This window comes from Halichondria panicea, chromosome 9 (assembly GCF_963675165.1).
Source record: "Halichondria panicea chromosome 9, odHalPani1.1, whole genome shotgun sequence".
Classification (NCBI taxonomy): domain Eukaryota; kingdom Metazoa; phylum Porifera; class Demospongiae; order Suberitida; family Halichondriidae; genus Halichondria; species Halichondria panicea.
Window position 1 is genome coordinate 6,586,688 of NC_087385.1, and position 15,673 is coordinate 6,602,360.

The 15,673-nt window shown below is 43.0% G+C and overlaps 5 protein-coding genes across 5 annotated transcripts; 1 reads left to right on the forward strand and 4 right to left on the reverse strand.

Moving 5' to 3' along the window:
* Window positions 1–352: 352 nt before the first annotated feature.
* On the reverse strand, window positions 353–1,420 carry LOC135341974 (uncharacterized). The gene is made up of 3 exons (XM_064538667.1): window positions 1,309–1,420; window positions 713–1,202; window positions 353–669 (listed from the first exon to the last, which is right to left on the reverse strand). The coding sequence occupies exons 1-3, from the start codon at window positions 1,315–1,317 to the stop codon at window positions 398–400; spliced, it is 771 nt and encodes a 256-aa protein (XP_064394737.1). The 5' UTR covers window positions 1,318–1,420; the 3' UTR covers window positions 353–397.
* Window positions 1,421–1,492: 72 nt separating this feature from the next.
* On the reverse strand, window positions 1,493–5,989 carry LOC135341871 (coiled-coil domain-containing protein 40-like). The gene is made up of 19 exons (XM_064538548.1): window positions 5,829–5,989; window positions 5,721–5,774; window positions 5,557–5,624; window positions 5,398–5,481; window positions 5,124–5,343; window positions 4,910–5,067; window positions 4,713–4,853; window positions 4,548–4,651; window positions 4,253–4,496; window positions 3,897–4,079; window positions 3,571–3,819; window positions 3,271–3,484; window positions 2,916–3,085; window positions 2,698–2,789; window positions 2,523–2,643; window positions 2,358–2,446; window positions 2,192–2,302; window positions 1,996–2,143; window positions 1,493–1,861 (listed from the first exon to the last, which is right to left on the reverse strand). The coding sequence occupies exons 1-19, from the start codon at window positions 5,872–5,874 to the stop codon at window positions 1,586–1,588; spliced, it is 2,772 nt and encodes a 923-aa protein (XP_064394618.1). The 5' UTR covers window positions 5,875–5,989; the 3' UTR covers window positions 1,493–1,585.
* Window positions 5,990–6,052: 63 nt separating this feature from the next.
* LOC135341983 (transcription initiation factor TFIID subunit 9-like) lies at window positions 6,053–7,134 on the reverse strand. Its single transcript, XM_064538676.1, has 4 exons — window positions 6,912–7,134; window positions 6,623–6,759; window positions 6,397–6,531; window positions 6,053–6,345 (listed from the first exon to the last, which is right to left on the reverse strand). Exons 1-4 carry the CDS (start codon window positions 7,039–7,041, stop codon window positions 6,097–6,099), a joined length of 651 nt encoding a protein of 216 aa, XP_064394746.1. The 5' UTR covers window positions 7,042–7,134; the 3' UTR covers window positions 6,053–6,096.
* An 11-nt stretch (window positions 7,135–7,145) lies between these two features.
* LOC135341882 (cullin-3-like) lies at window positions 7,146–15,608 on the forward strand. The gene is made up of 22 exons (XM_064538563.1): window positions 7,146–7,443; window positions 7,900–8,009; window positions 8,175–8,262; window positions 8,674–8,787; window positions 9,089–9,249; window positions 9,399–9,513; window positions 9,573–9,626; window positions 9,715–9,792; window positions 9,867–9,914; window positions 9,996–10,044; window positions 10,246–10,490; window positions 10,677–10,766; window positions 10,959–11,129; window positions 11,304–11,411; window positions 11,648–11,824; window positions 11,894–11,935; window positions 13,231–13,344; window positions 13,428–13,560; window positions 13,658–13,799; window positions 13,872–13,941; window positions 14,068–14,174; window positions 15,396–15,608. Exons 1-22 carry the CDS (start codon window positions 7,384–7,386, stop codon window positions 15,418–15,420), a joined length of 2,301 nt encoding a protein of 766 aa, XP_064394633.1. The 5' UTR covers window positions 7,146–7,383; the 3' UTR covers window positions 15,421–15,608.
* LOC135341977 (uncharacterized) lies at window positions 11,916–12,880 on the reverse strand. Its single transcript, XM_064538670.1, has one exon. The coding sequence runs from the start codon at window positions 12,820–12,822 to the stop codon at window positions 12,073–12,075; it is 750 nt and encodes a 249-aa protein (XP_064394740.1). The 5' UTR covers window positions 12,823–12,880; the 3' UTR covers window positions 11,916–12,072.
* Window positions 15,609–15,673: the final 65 nt, after the last annotated feature.

Genomic DNA, 15,673 nt, shown 5'->3' on the forward strand with positions numbered 1-15,673 from the left:
GTCCCTAAAATGCGCATGCGCGTTGCAGCTGTTACCATGGAGACATGCCTGCTTATCTTCTGCGCATGCGCAGACAACCATGCGGCACTGCTGTTTATCAATAAAGTGGGTGGATCAAGGCGTGGTTTATCTATTCGATTATCCGGCATATTCACTTATCCGGCCTGCTTCTGGAACCAAGGTGTCCGGATAATCGAGGTTCTACTGTATTGGATTTCTATCCCATTATTTCTACTACGCATGCGCATAATGGTCCATGCGGTACAAAATAGTGTGATAATGATATTCATTTGCAAAATAATGAGTTCATATGATAATGACATAATGAGAAAGCCGCCCGCCCGCATGCAATTAGAAAAACTTCAGGACCAGAAACCAGAGTGTCACTTGGAGTGGCCTAATGATAGGTCATAACTCCATCAATCTCGTGGGTGTGCCCACTGCATCGATCCAGGTCTGTAGGTACTTCACCGTTGAGTGAATAGCGGCCGTAAATTCCAAATCCATCATACATCCATCCCAGACGAGTCGAGTGCTGTCCAGCAGTGTCGATAGGAAGACCACAACGCTCACGACCAGCGTTACTAGCAGTGAATGTTGCACCAGAATGAACATGGTACTCTAAGTCGATTGGAGTAGGATGTCCCCCACAATAGTCTATGGTATCACCTTCGGAGCCCACTGCGTCCCCCACAATAGTCTATGGTATCACCTTCGGAGCCCACTGCGTCCACCCATATGCTTGGAGCATTTGCATCTGTAGTTGGGCAAGCTGAGCCAAACCCACACGGAGAGCTGCTCCCATAGATGTATACACCGTTGTCGAAGAGACCGATCGAGCCAAGGACAGGGGTCGGAGTCGCCTCTAGGTAAGTGATTCCGTCAAAATCTGAGAGAGCAGTCACAATTGGGACAGGGGTTGTTGCAAAGCGAGGGGTGAGGGGAATTTCAATGGTTCGATCATTTATGCACGCCTCTTGCATCACGGTCCAGTTTTGTGGATAGGGGGGACAGCTTGTAGTTTGAATGAGGCGATAGTTGCTGCTAGCTGTCACAATGACTGGCTGGAATGGTTCTTGCATGGGACATCGTGTAAGGTTATTGCCTGCACATGTAAGGTCTCTTTGCTGCCCACCACCTCCAGGAGGGCGAGGCGGCTGGGCTATCACCACTGAAGCACACAGCACCAACACTGCTAGGGCCTGTATAATAGTAGAGTATGCAGTGACTTCAATGGCTGCTAGATGTCTAAAGCATGCAGTTAGTTACATGTAGATCGTGACAAACCAACTTATTCTAGCAGCTCACCTGAAACATGGTAGATAATAGTTGACAGAGCTAGGGAGATTTTGTAGCAGGTAGAGACACCTCAATACACCATTAATATTAAACAGCTGCATGCACAGTGTTATTATACAATGTGTAGGAGTAGCTCACATGCTCAGTGGAATGGTAATTAACTCAATGCTAGCGCTGTTCATGAATAACAGTATCATAAAATAATATGATCATCAATAATCATCATTATCAAAGAATGCACTATACACAGTATACATGCACACAGAGATAAGTCAGTGTTTATTGTTTATGCTAGTTCAGTCTCTTTGTGAATAGCTCCCGAGCGTTGAGACGACAATCTGGACTTGATGGACATCGACATGTTTCTCAACTGACTGCGACAAGTAGGAAAGTCTGATTCGAGTCTCTCCAGTATGGCGTGTAACGAGCGCAGCTTCTCCTGTTGTCTCTGCCACTCCCCCTCTCTAGCTTCCTTGGTTTTGTTGAGCAGCTTGTACTTGCCATCTCTCGCAGCATTCATGTACTTAACCCTCGCCTGACTCGAAATAAGCTCACCCATGTTCTGTGAACAAAAAAAACAGAGCCTATCAATTGCAATTATAAAGTCCATCAAAACAAGTATAGAGTAATCTATGTAACATTGCCTATAATATTATTGTATACACTAATTATCAACATGACATCACTTCATTGTACCTGTTTCTTTTTCTCCTCAGCATAAATGAGTTGTGCGTGTAGTCCCTCCAGAGTGGCCCTCAATTCTTGACAGTTTAATTTCCTCTCCTCTAGTTCATTAGCAACGCTTCCCTGTGTAGACTGGAGCTCACGGGCCAGACTCTCGTGCCTGCATGGAGTGACAACATGACAAAGTGTACTAAAATAAAACTCTTACTTCGATATTTCTTGTGTTGTTTGTTTGATTTGCCGTTGCAAGTCCATAATCTTTTTCTTTAAATAACCCTTTGTCTGATCCATTTTCCCAGACTTGGTTTGAGCCTCACCTCTGAAACAACATAATTATAATACATACATAATTTGTCATTTCAGATCAGACCCACCTTAGCATGATGGCTTCTCTTCTGTAAACCGCCTTCTCCATATCTTGTATCATTTTCTCTTGCTGTCTCATCAGTTGGTCATGTCGAACCTGTGAGGGTAGTTAGAATGAGTTCACAGAACAACTATACATCAAAATGCACGTTCAATGAAAAATAAGTTTGTACCTGCATTCGATGAATCTCAGCTTTCATGGCTCTGACCTCAGCCTGACCAGCCTCAGAGTTGACTGCTTCCTTCATCTCACGAGACACTTGGATCTTTTTCTCCCAGAGCATAATCTGACGTCTGAGTGTGGTTAGGATTACTAACGTACGGACGGGACACATGAACAGTACTTACTCTGACTCCACTACACTGTTGAGAAGTCTCTCTTTCTCCTCTTGCAACTGGTCTATGTTTGACTGTATTTGAATGGATTCCAACTCTGACTCCTATAGCGTAGAAAAAAGAATGCATAGCAACAATGTGCATATATTGTCCTGCTAGTATACTAGGTTCAATTCAATAATAAATTAATGACCAAAAATTATAATTATTATAAGTAAGTGTAGCATTACCTTGAGTGCATTAATGAAATCATTCTCTGTGAATATGTTTCCCTGAGCAAGTCTCTCCTGTTGCCCCCTCTTGTTTGTGATGAGGGTATTGAGGCGAACCATGTCCTTCTGTAGAGACCCTATCCCATACTCCACACGACCTCGCTCCTTCTCCTCGTGGTTTAGCAGGCCTACACGGGGGAGGGAGGGGAACAATCGGCTGACAACTAATCAATCACTTACTGTAACTGTATATACATTCCAGACAAAAATTGTTTGTGTGCAGCACTAAGACCCACTAACCTACATTCTTTGCATGTACAAAGGAATGCTACAGTGTAAACAAAATACTGTACAGTGTTGCAATGTTACGAACCATCAGTCCTGATCTTTTTCTGATCAAGGATGAGCAGTTGCTTCTTGAGTGAGTCGACAGCCTGAGACTGCTCGTCAGATTGCCTTGTCTTCTTGACCAGGTCGTTCTGTTGTCGTAGCCAGAACTGCTGCATCTGAGTGCACCTGTCCACACTGTTGTCAATCTGCTTCTGGAGACCATCAATCTTAAGCTCCAACGGGCCCAAGTCCTCACCCTGTATTGGATAATAATTATTATTACTAAAAGGCTGTAGCAAAGCTATAACTTGACACACAATACATCATTATTGTACACACTCACCCCTTCCATTTTGGATATCTTTTGCTCAATTTTTTTGTTGAATTGATCAACTTGTGTTTGCTTCCTCTCAATCAAAGCGTTGTTCTTGGCAATCTCAGCCTCAGCCTTGGAGATGAGCTCATTCTTCTCTTGGGTGGCTGCATTGTGTTCATCCAGGGTTTGCTGAAGCCTCCTCAGCTGACCAGTCACATGGGACAGCTGGAGACGAGACTGCGATATCTCATTCTCCACATTGGCAAGCAAGATATCCTGTAGGACAAAAAAAAGAAGATGTCATCATAAAATCAGATATGTTGTGTGTACAGAAACGTGGGTTTATAACTCACCAATTCATCAGACCTCTTCCGGATTTTTGTTACAGAGTTCTGAGTGTAGCGAGTGGCCTTGTCCATGGTGAGGCGCTGCATCATCTTCTCCATGACTGCATCCTCCAGCTTGTGCTTCTCCAGTGACTCTCTCTGGGTCTGGGTCCTGATGGACTGCACCTCATTCTGCTTCACTACACAGTCCTGGGGAGGGGGAGTGCTTTAGATAGGGAGAGTCAACAGTTAAAGTATGCCATCTTCATGATATTGATGAGGTGGTATAATTATGGCTATGAGATAATCTGGTAAGGTACTCTGAACTAGGCCCAAAAGATGAATAATTTTATAGCCTATTATAAATGTGCTGTTGTACTCACAGTTCTTGCTTTGGCTAGTGACTGCTCTGTCTCCTGCAAGGTCCTGGTGTAGGTCATGTACTCCACTTTGAGAGCTTCCTTCTTCATCATGGAGGAATCTATTTGCTTCTTAATGTGCCCAATATCAGCGTTGAGTTTATTGAGCATCATGGTGAGCTCCTCGTTGCGTTCCTGCTCTTTGTTGACGCCCTTCTTGTAGTTGTCAATCTCTGCCTCCAGACTACGCATTTGCTGATGCTGGGCACTGTAGATGGTACGTTTGTGAACTAGAATGTTTAACACCACAGAGACTTACTGCACAGCAGACACCATTCCAGCATAAGCATCATCCCTCCTGCGCATTCCTATGAGAGCATTATTCCACTGCTGAACAAGCTTCTTCTTCTCCAATAGCACAGTCTACAAGCACACAGAGGCAACAATCACATTACCGTAGAGACTGTCAGTGTAGAGTACTCACCTCTAACTCCATAGTGGCGTCAGTGAGTATCTCCCTGATGGCCTTGGTCTCCTGGGCCTGTGCAGTGCACTGTGCCTGGGCTAGGCCCAACTGCTCCTCCAGATTGTTCAGCTCTGAAGTCAGGTGCTCAACATATACATCCTGCAATGAATCAGTAGTTAAGTGCATATCTACAACAAAAGGAGATAAAGACTGACCTGCTGTAATTTGTCTCTCTGAGCCTTGGTCACATCTAAGGTGGCTTTCTCGGTGACCCTCTTAGTGAGAGCAATGTCGTCTTTGATAGTGGAATGGGCCTCATCCAGATAACGCAATCTAGCTGTTGTGCTCTCCACCTCATGACGAAGCTGTAAGGCTGGTGAGACAGGTAACGATAAACAAGACCTTGGGTATAGATATAATCTTGCTTACATTGTTGCCTCTCTTTCTTCAGTTGATCTTGCATGTTCCTATAGAGCTGCCGAACATCACTGAGAGTCTTCTCTCTCTGCTCTCTGAATTGGCTCATACTCGACAGTGTGTCCTGTTCCTGCTCCAAGAGCATCTGCTGTCGGGCCAATTGCTGCTGAATGCCATACAACTCTACACCGAGGCTCTCACGGTTAGTTTGAAGACTCTTTAACGTCTCATTCTTAGGTAGAAGGATAATTATAAATCACTGCTACGAGTATCATAAGTGAATCACCTTTTCACGAAACTCAATTTCTAGTTTCTCATTCTGTCTGCTCAGTTGTTCTTTGAGGGCGGCTTGGACCCTTTGCATAAGAGGCTGTAAGAACAAGTGAAATGTCAATCAAACTATCGTATTCGAGTGCAGCACATAATTATGCAAATAGTGACTTACATGACTTGGATCCAGGACCACCAGCTCATTCTCATCATCAGTGTCTTCTTCATAACTTTCATCATGGTCTGTATGGAATGGGTAAGGATCATCATCAACATAAAGTACATGTGAAGTACACTAATACAGCCTAATAATTAAATTTTTTTATACTGCTATTTTACCTGGTAGGATGATAGCGTTCATCTGGGGATCTCCACTAGCTTCAAGAGCATCATCTGAAGTTGTGCATACACATAAAATTCCTCATTTAGCTACCAGTTTACACTGACCTTGAACCTCACTTTCACTGAAGACTGGAGATAGATCTGTACTCATGCTGGTAGCTTTAGAGGTGCTTAGATTACTTGTTTTCTGTCTTTTGATGCTTGGTAATTAAAGCTTTCTTGTCGGCATGGAAACTCAATAGGGGGCGTGGTAATTCAGTTTTAGTAAACCGCGATTATTAATCAATGCAATTTGGGGACTTTCCCTAATTTGAGGGCTTTTCCCTGGACAACATTAAGTAATCATGATGGATATTAAGAGCGAGACAAAAGATTAATCCAGTTTAGATATGTGTGGCATGTTCATGATTAGTGTGTTAAGTGTAGTGTCTCTACTATTGTTAGTGTTCGTGTTCTTCCCAGTCAGTGTAGGCATGCTTGTTCCATTAGACCCAATGCCAGGAGGAGCTGAGCCGAGGGGACTGGTCAACTGTGTTCTTAGGGAAGAAGTGGCAGTAGTGGTCTGCTGCTTGGGTAGTCGGAACGTTGCAGATAGAGTTACTTGAGGTTTCTGTACAGAGGGCTGCACAACAAAAATTGCTATCATGATTATAATTATAGCGTTAAAACTTACGGCTTTTTGTTTTTCCTTGAGTTTGTAGTTGTTAGCAGTAAGGCAATATCTTTCCGGGGGCAATCGAGGTCCAAACTTCTCAGGTATGAGGGGAAGAGGAGTGGAGTTTTTCTTCCGAGCAACTTCAATCAGAAACTAGATTTTACAAAACAAAAACAAATGTATTAATTACCTTGGGAGCTAGCCAATGACAACAGAAGGCCTAATTGGAATTTATTTAACTCACATCTCTGGGAGGGGGTGTGGCAAAGGAGTGGTCCACTCGGGTTTGCACGGCAAGTTTAACATCAGACACATCAATCTCCTTCTTCTGAGCATGCTCTGAATACATCCGTGCGTCCTCCAGCACATTGGTGACATAGCCTGGGGACACAGACACAGTTGAACGCTTGTAGCCACTCTATACAACTGAGTGTCTTGTACGTACATACGAACAAAGGTGTATATGGTAATCAGTCCATGCTGCTACTCACGAACAAAGGTGTATATGGTAATCAGTCCATGCTGCTACTCACGATAGCTGAACTCCAACATCTGATGGACGACATTGGGATCGTATTCTTGGACTCCCATTTCCTTAAGGATTGCCTCCATAACAGCTGCATCTTTGGGTCCAGTGGATCCATCAGCCCCGTCTTCAGCCATTCTAGCTAGTGCGTAGCTCGGACAGAGAGTCAGTGAAGAGATTAGTACAAACAAATATAATGTGGATTATTTGGAATTAGACAACTTGGAAAGTGCACGTGATAGATCTACTTCTTATGCGTTCAGCTTTGCTAATAATGTACAAAGATCTGGTCGTTTTTAGCGTATAAAGTTAGCTTATAGTGTTCTCTGCTGCTTATCCTGACCCCAGTGGATCATACAATACTTGTGTGCCGACTATTTCAGTGTGGAGAAGTGTGCTCTGGGTCTGTGACTCTTCAAGATTGGTGATAATTTGTCAGAGTTGTGGTGTACAGTATAGAAACAGAGACAGTTGCAAGTATGAGTGGCACTGGAGGTTCACAGAAGAAGGAGGGAAAGATGAGAATCAGAGCTTTCCCTGTGAGCGATGCACACACCATATTTTGAGTATAAGTCAACGCATAAATCTATTGTATAACGCTTACCACTACACAAGTTGTTCAGTGCTAGGCGTACAGGTCTTGTATCAGTTCCAGGCGTACAGGTCTTGTATCAGTGCTAGGCGTACAGGTCTTGTATCAGTGCTAGGCGTACAGGTCTTGTATCAGTTCCAGGCGTACAGGTCTTGTATCAGTGCTAGGCGTACAGGTCTTGTATCAGTGCTAGGCGTACAGGTCTTGTATCAGTGCTAGGCATACAGGTCTTGTATCAGTTCCAGGCGTACAGGTCTTGTATCAGTGCTAGGCGTACAGGTCTTGTATCAGTGCTAGGCGTACAGGTCTTGTATCAGTGCTAGGCGTACAGGTCTTGTATCAGTGCTAGGCGTACAGGTCTTGTATTATACTAGTTGACTATTGATATTCCCTATCCCTTCAGGTACAAATGGACCCAAAATACGTAGAGGACATACTCAGACTTCTTCGTAACGCCATTAGGGAAATACAAAAGAAGAACAACAGTGGTCTCAGCTTTGAAGAGCTGTATCGGTCAGTTAGTACAGTCTCTCTTTAGCACAGTGCCTATGTGTCCCCTCTGTAGCACAGTGCTTATGTGTCCCACACAGTGCTTATGTGTTCCCCTCTGTGTACACACCACACACACACACACCACACACACACACACACTCCTCCTCCTCCACCTGGACCATGCAGTAATGCGTACACACTGGTGCTGCACAAGCAAGGCAAGAGACTCTACACAACCCTCACTGAGGTCATCAAGGAACACTTGTTCAACGAGGTAACACCACCAGTACATGTGCCTACAATGAATTGATACCACATTCCTCTTGGTATACAAAATAATTTATGGTGATTTGTCGCTAACTGCATGTAGACAAGAAAAACAATAGTGTGTCCCTGAATGGTAAACTATGACAGTGTATTGCTTTGCCATATTTGTGTATTCATTGAGTGTTTTACAGCTTTAATTGCTGCTATTTTTAGCAACATGGTATAGAGTTCTGTTGGCTCTCAGTCAAATAGTTTGCTGAGTAAGCATTGCAATACAGGCTATAACATATTGCGTGTGTGTGTGTGTGTGTTTGTGTACAAGATATAATGTACTGTCTACTGGAAGACCTCCTACCCTTGACTATAGAACTTAACTTTAGAATGATGCTTTGATATTGTGTCATGATGGTGTGTACAGGTAAGAGAGGCTGTGATCAGCTCTCTGCATGGAAACTTCCTGGAGGTGCTCAGTGTAGCGTGGAGTGATCACCAGACTGCCATGGTCATGATACGAGACATCCTCATGTACATGGTGAGCTGTGTGTGTGTGTGTGTGTGTGTGTGTACATGGTGAGCTGCCTGTGTGTGTGTGTGTGTGCAGTAAACGAATACATGTACAGGTGCAGTTGGAGGGTTGCATGGAGATGGGCTCTAGCTATGATACAATGTGCAATGTATGTCATAGACTATTATCATGATATGTATCATGTATGTAGCAGCTTTTTCACTTTCTTGTGCAATTGATGTTAGAAACATGGCATCAGTAAAATGGAGCTAAGACTAGTACAAGGCAGTCTGTGTTACGTTGCTAGGTCTATTATTACCTCCTCCAGGATCGAGTGTATGTGACACAGAATGAGGAAGTGACCGTGTATGATCTAGGGCTGACACTGTTCCGTGATGAGGTGGTCCATCACTCGTTGGTCAAGGAGCACCTACAGAGCACTCTACTGGCCATGGTGGCTCAGGAGAGGAAGGGGGAGATTGTTGACAGGTAGAGAGAGAGAGAGAGAGGGGGGGGGGGGGGGTCTGGTAATAGCGGTATTTAATAGGCAGTGTAACTGTATACAGTATTGTGTGCTGTGAGTATAGTCACCGCCAGTGTGTGTGTATACCGTATCATGTGTGATGGTTGTTCTACAGAGGGTCTGTGAAGAACACATGCAAGATGCTCATGGCTCTCGGTATTGGATCCAGAGAAATATACGAGGAGGACTTTGAGAAACCTCTGCTGAAGGAGTCTAGAGAGTTTTATAGAGTGAGTGGAGTCTTCTTGTTTACTGTGAGCTCATCACTGTGTTGTGTTCATTCTTGTAGATTGAAAGTCAGAAGTTTCTTGAGAACAACAGTGCATCTGTGTACATCAGAAAGGTACAATGTATTTTGATGATCTTTACCTAATCTTAAGATCCAGCCACATACTCTGTGTTTATGTGTATTGTCTGTCCCCTTGTTTCAGGTTGAGGCTAGAATAGTGGAGGAGGCTGAGAGAGCAGAGCACTACCTGGACCCCAGCACAGAGAGCAGGATCACCAAGGTCTGTGATGCAATACAGTGTAGCACATCGAGCATAGACTGTGTGTATGCTTTATACTTGCTCTGACTACACAGGTTGTAGAGGATGAGCTAATCAAGAACCACATGCACACCATTGTGGAGGTGAGGGTTTGCTCACTAAGATACTACCCCATACCACGTTCATCTCTCCCTCCATTGCTCTCCCTCCATTGCTCTCCTCAGATGGAGAACTCTGGTGTAGTACACATGCTCAAAACCAATAAGACAGATGGTAAAGTCAACTCTCACACACACAACACTGTACTCTCAATATCACCTCTTTGGTCTTCACTCATAAATATAACTTCTCTCATATAAATATAATATGCATTTTGGCATTTTGTATATAACCCTTTGAAATACCTATCCAATGATGTCTTTAGATCAGTGATTGCTTTACTCGCTGTGTTTGCCATTACCCTCTCCCCTTTAGACTTGCAGTGTATGTACAAGTTGTTCCAGCGTGTGGAGGGTGGTCTGACGTGTGTAGTCCGCTGCATGAGCTCACACCTCCGAGAGTCAGGACGCAGCATTGTCACAGAGGAGCCCGGGGCAGACACACCGGGGAGAAATGCCATCTCTTATATCCAGAACCTGTTAGACCTCCATGACCAGTACATGGTATTTCTAGAGCAATCCTTCAACAATGATCAACTCTTCAAGCACGCCATACAATCAGTGAGCTAGTGGATTGTTAGTCTAGTGCGTGTGTGCACTGCGTGTGTACAGTGCATGTGTACAGTGCATGTACAGTGCGTGTGTATATATTGCTGATGGTTATGTGTAGTTTGTACGTGTGATGGTCACTGTTGATTTATGATGTGCTACAATGTATGCGTCAGTCTTGAATGATGTACTGTGCAGGATTTCGAATTCTTTGTGAACCTGAATGAGAAGTCTCCCGAATACCTGTCTCTGTTCATTGATGAGATGCTCAAGAAGGGAGTCAAAGGAGTAAGTCTATCAACAAAATGGTGCTTTGTAGAACCTTCCACTCCACATGTATACCTTTGCCCTCACGTATGATTAAGAAATAATTTCCTATTCCAACAACAGTGTCAATGTATGTACATGTATGTATGGTAATTAAGGTATCTGTGGAGATTAAGAATGTTAGTGATGATGTCATTACCATCCTCGTTCCAGCACTCTGAGCAGGAGGTGGAGACCATCCTGGACAAGACTATCCTGCTGTTCCGCTTCTTGCAAGACAAGGATATCTTTGAGCGTTATTACAAACAACATCTGGCTAAGAGATTACTGCTCAACAAGACTGTGTCTGATGACTTTGAGAAGAGTATGATTTCAAAACTAAAAGTGAGTATAATTATAATAATTATGGCAATATACACATAACCTCTATCTTTAGTTCACAACTATCTATCTCCTTTTAATGCGTGCGTACTGAAGTTATACAGTGTATGTGGAGTCATCTACATTGTACATGTATAACAACATAATAAAAATTATGTTGTTTCCGACCTCTTTTAGACTGAGTGTGGGTGCCAGTTCACCAGTAAGCTGGAGGGAATGTTCAAAGATATTTCATTGTCCAACACCACCATGGAGAAGTACAGAGAACACGTCCAGGCCTCCTCAGTGAGTCAGTCTGTAACACACATAGCTGTGTACCAACAGTCAATGGTTATCATTATATGAAGTTGAGAGCCTGTAACTTGATTTCATAATTATGGGCAGAAAGAAGAATTATGTTTCTGTGTGTGTATCTAGGAATGCTTTTATGATGGTGGCCAAATCCACTGTCTGTTTCAGTAGGTGTGTATACTGTATGTGTTAATTGTTCATATAGCTTTAATTATCACTCCCCCCCCCAGATCAGCATGGAGGGCATAGACCTGAGTGTCAGAGTCCTCACAACAGGTTACTGGCCGACCCAGTCCACCAATGCCCCCTGTGTGGTGCCTGCCGTCGCTCAGAGAGCCTTTGATTCATTCAGACGCTTCTATCTGGCCCAGCACAGTGGCAGACAACTCACTCTACAGACACACATGGTGAGCACTAGGTCATTCTTGGCTTTTTAGTATGTGATCTTTACCCAAACATTTTCTCTTTACTTGCAGGGCTCTGCTGATTTGAATGCTGTGTTCTACCCCTCATCAAAAGTATGAATTGCTAATTTACAGTACTATGTATATAAAGTAGTTCTGTTCAAGTTGACTAGTCTACTACTCTCTCTAGTCTACTACTCTCTCTACTCTCTCTAAAAGTTTTTCTGTCCATGTCCATATTACTGGGTTGTCTACTCGGTCTTGACTTGCTGGTGTATAGGACATCCTGTACCCACCAGCTCTTGTCCTCTTACTAGGTCCTCGGGGGTAGCCTTTCCTTGCAAAGCTCTCAGAAAGCCCTCAAACTTTATGTACACTTCTAGCTTGAGAATCTTCAAATCGCTGTTGACAGTAGCTATTGTAAATCCGTACAGCTCAATCTTCTGGCCATCTCCTTTGACCCCTTTGTACTTTCCGCTGAACGCCCCCCAGTGACGCCACGAGAAGGCCACTTTAGGAGGCCCACTGTACACCTCCAACACCTCCCAAGGAAAGCCACCCGAAAATGCTTCTCGAAAAAGTTTATGCGACGATTCGAATGTTTCATTTTCAGCATCGTAGAGATCTTTGCTAGCCTTCTCCATAATCCAGTTGTATGTGCCAACCTTGACAGCATCCTGCCCAGTCATTTCTTGGCTGTGATTCACCATCACTCGATATTCGTCCAGTTTCACAGTACTCCAATCTTTCGGGGAAGTTATGTGTGTCATTTGCATCTCCCATTTCTTGACAAGATTCTCCACGATTATCTCCAGTGACCCGACAGCATGATTCTTGCTCTTGCCTTTATAGTAGAGTAGATCTAGACTCCTATAGTCAGGCTTTCCCTCTCTCCACTGTATATTGGGGTCCTCTAAGCTCCCTCTGTCTGGTCTAGTGAACCCGTGCTGGGCTTCTAGGCTCTCTAGCTCCTGGTCAGTCTTGCTCTTGATTTCAGTCATTGTTGCTGTAGCTGAATATCTGTTTGTGCGTGCTGTTTCTACAGTAATATATAATCGGTAAAACCCTCTAAGTGCAATCTGAAAATAAATACTACAAGCTAATACGTGTTCCCATACAATTGTAGGTGCCTTTAATCTGACACAAACATACGTGGTTCCGTATCTGCTTTGAAATGCTTGTTTCTACAAATTATAATAATTGATAAACCCTCCAAGTACTCACCACAGCACATACCTACGTGTTCTCGTAGGTGCCTCCAAACATACCTTAAGCTAGTACGTGTCCCTATACAACTGTAGGTATCTCCAATCTGACACAAACATACCATAAGCTAGTATGCGTTTCCATAGATATATTTTAATCTGATCTATTACCCTAACACCACCACCCCCCCATACACACATCAGAAGGCAGAGGCTTCCTCCTCGGGTCCCACTGTAAAGAGACACATCCTGCAAGTGTCCACACACCAAATGTCTGTCTTAATGCTCTTCAATAAGAAGACTGCCATAGCCTTTCAGGTGAGTTAAATCTTACGTGTAAATCTCTACCACAGCTCATGATTACCGATCAATACTATATCCATCTATCCCTCTCCTCTCAGGATTTGCTCCAAGAGACCCAGATTCCCCAGAAGGAGTTGACTCGTGCCATTCAGTCACTGGCCATGGGGAAAGCTCAACAGAGAGTATTAGTCTGGAGGAACAAGAGAGTAGATACTGGCTCCAAAGAGTTCAGTGAGTATGAGAATTCCCTGTACTGTACTACATTCCTGTATTGCGCTTTTATTTGTATACTCCTTTTGCGTTATTGTACGGTTTTATTGTCTTTCAGTTGCCACGGACCAGTTTGCAGTCAACGATCAGTTCACGTCCAAGCTAACTAGGGTCAAAGTTCAAGGTGTGTCTGCCAAGGGAGAGTCTGATCCAGAGAGAAAGGAGACCAAACAAAAGATTGACGATGACCGGAAGCATGAGTATCCTTAATTATCTAGAGTGATAATCTTCTAGTCTCCTTTGTACATTTTGTTTCCTTAACAGATTTACAGAATTGAAGCTGCTATTGTTAGAATAATGAAAGCAAGGAAGAAGCTGTCCCATAACCTTCTAGTATCTGAGGTATTATTGCCATGCCTGTATTGTCTGTCTGCATGCTGGCTCCATTAGTACATTGTGTGTGGTACATACATGTATGAACTACTTGACCCTAGCTCTGCTGTAACCTGTGTGTGGTTCCTTGTACAGTGTGTTCAGCAGCTACGAAACAGATTCAATCCCAACCCTGTGGTCATTAAGAAGAGGATGGAGAGCCTGATTGAGAGGGACTATCTGGCTCGAGCACAGGAGGACAGGTATGACCTCAACACTGCATGCATGGGTCTTTCAGTGTAGATACTATTCCTGTACTTGGCAAATTCAAATACTTTTATCTCTCAAATATGAACTTTGATGACACCATTTGAAAGGTATTTTTCTAAGCTTTCAGAAAATTCTAAAATTTTTGAGTTTTGATCCACAGAATTCAAGTTATGGCAGCTGAAAGATATTGATTCAACGGAGGGGGTGGAGGTGTAGTTAAACATCTTTCAACAGCCTTAACTTGAGTACAGTTGATCCAATGTCAAACATTTTATGATTTTCTGAAAGCTCAGAAAAAAACCTTTCAAATGGTGTATTTCAATCCAAAATTTCGTCTGGGCCCTAATTTGTCATTTTTCGCCCTCGGACCATGGGCTATAATCCATGGTACGGCTAAATTGGCAAATACTTTTATCTCTCAAATATGAACTTTGATGACACCATTTGAAAGGTATTTTTCTAAGCTTTCAGAAAATCCTAAAATTTTTGAGTTTCGATCCACAGAATTCAAGTTATGGCAGCTGAAAGATATTGATTCAACGGAGGGGGTGGAGGTGTAGTTGAACATCTTTCAACAGCCTTAACTTGAGTACAGTTGATCCAATGTCAAACATTTTATGATTTTCTGAAAGCTCAGAAAAAAACCTTTCAAATGGTGTATTTCAATCCAAAATTTCGTCTGGGCCCTAATTTGTCATTTTTCGCCCTCGGACCATGGGCTATAATCCATGGTACGACTAAATTGGCAAATACTTTTATCTCTCAAATATGAACTTTGATGACACCATTTGAAAGGTGTTTTTCTAAGCTTTCAGAAAATTCTAAAATTGTTGAGTTTCGATCCACAGAATTTAAGTTATGGCAGCTGAAAGATATTGATTCAACAGAGGGGGTGGAGGTGTAGTTGAACATCTTTCAACAGCCTTAACTTGAGTACAGTTGATCCAATGTCAAGCATTTTATGAAAGCTCAGAAAAAAACCTTTCAAATGGTGTATTTCAATCCAAAATTTCGTCTGGGCCCTTTTTTCGCCCTCGAACCATGGGCTATGGTACGACTACATTTCCAGGTCTTCCAAACTGGTGTATCAATTTGTTTACTATTATAGGCTGGATGATTGTTTTTGTGTTTAAAATTCATGTGTAATAATTATATTGCTTGTAAAACACCCACCCTTTACATACACACACACCCCTTTACACACACACTCACAGGAAGGTGTACACGTACGTAGCGTGAGATCCAGCTGCCACCAATTCTTATTCATGACAGAGGACCTGTGTAGTGTGCTTGCTTGTGTTACTAGTGTTCAGTTCGTCTGTTTAGTTTTTGTCCTGTATGTTGTTGTTATGTTCGCACTCATTTTCACTGCATTATAACAATTTGGCTTGATATACATGAAATCGGATGATTGTGTTCTTACCTGGGTCAACTGAAAGTTGTAATTAATAATTAATAAGTAAGCTATAATCATAGTAAGGGATATAATAAT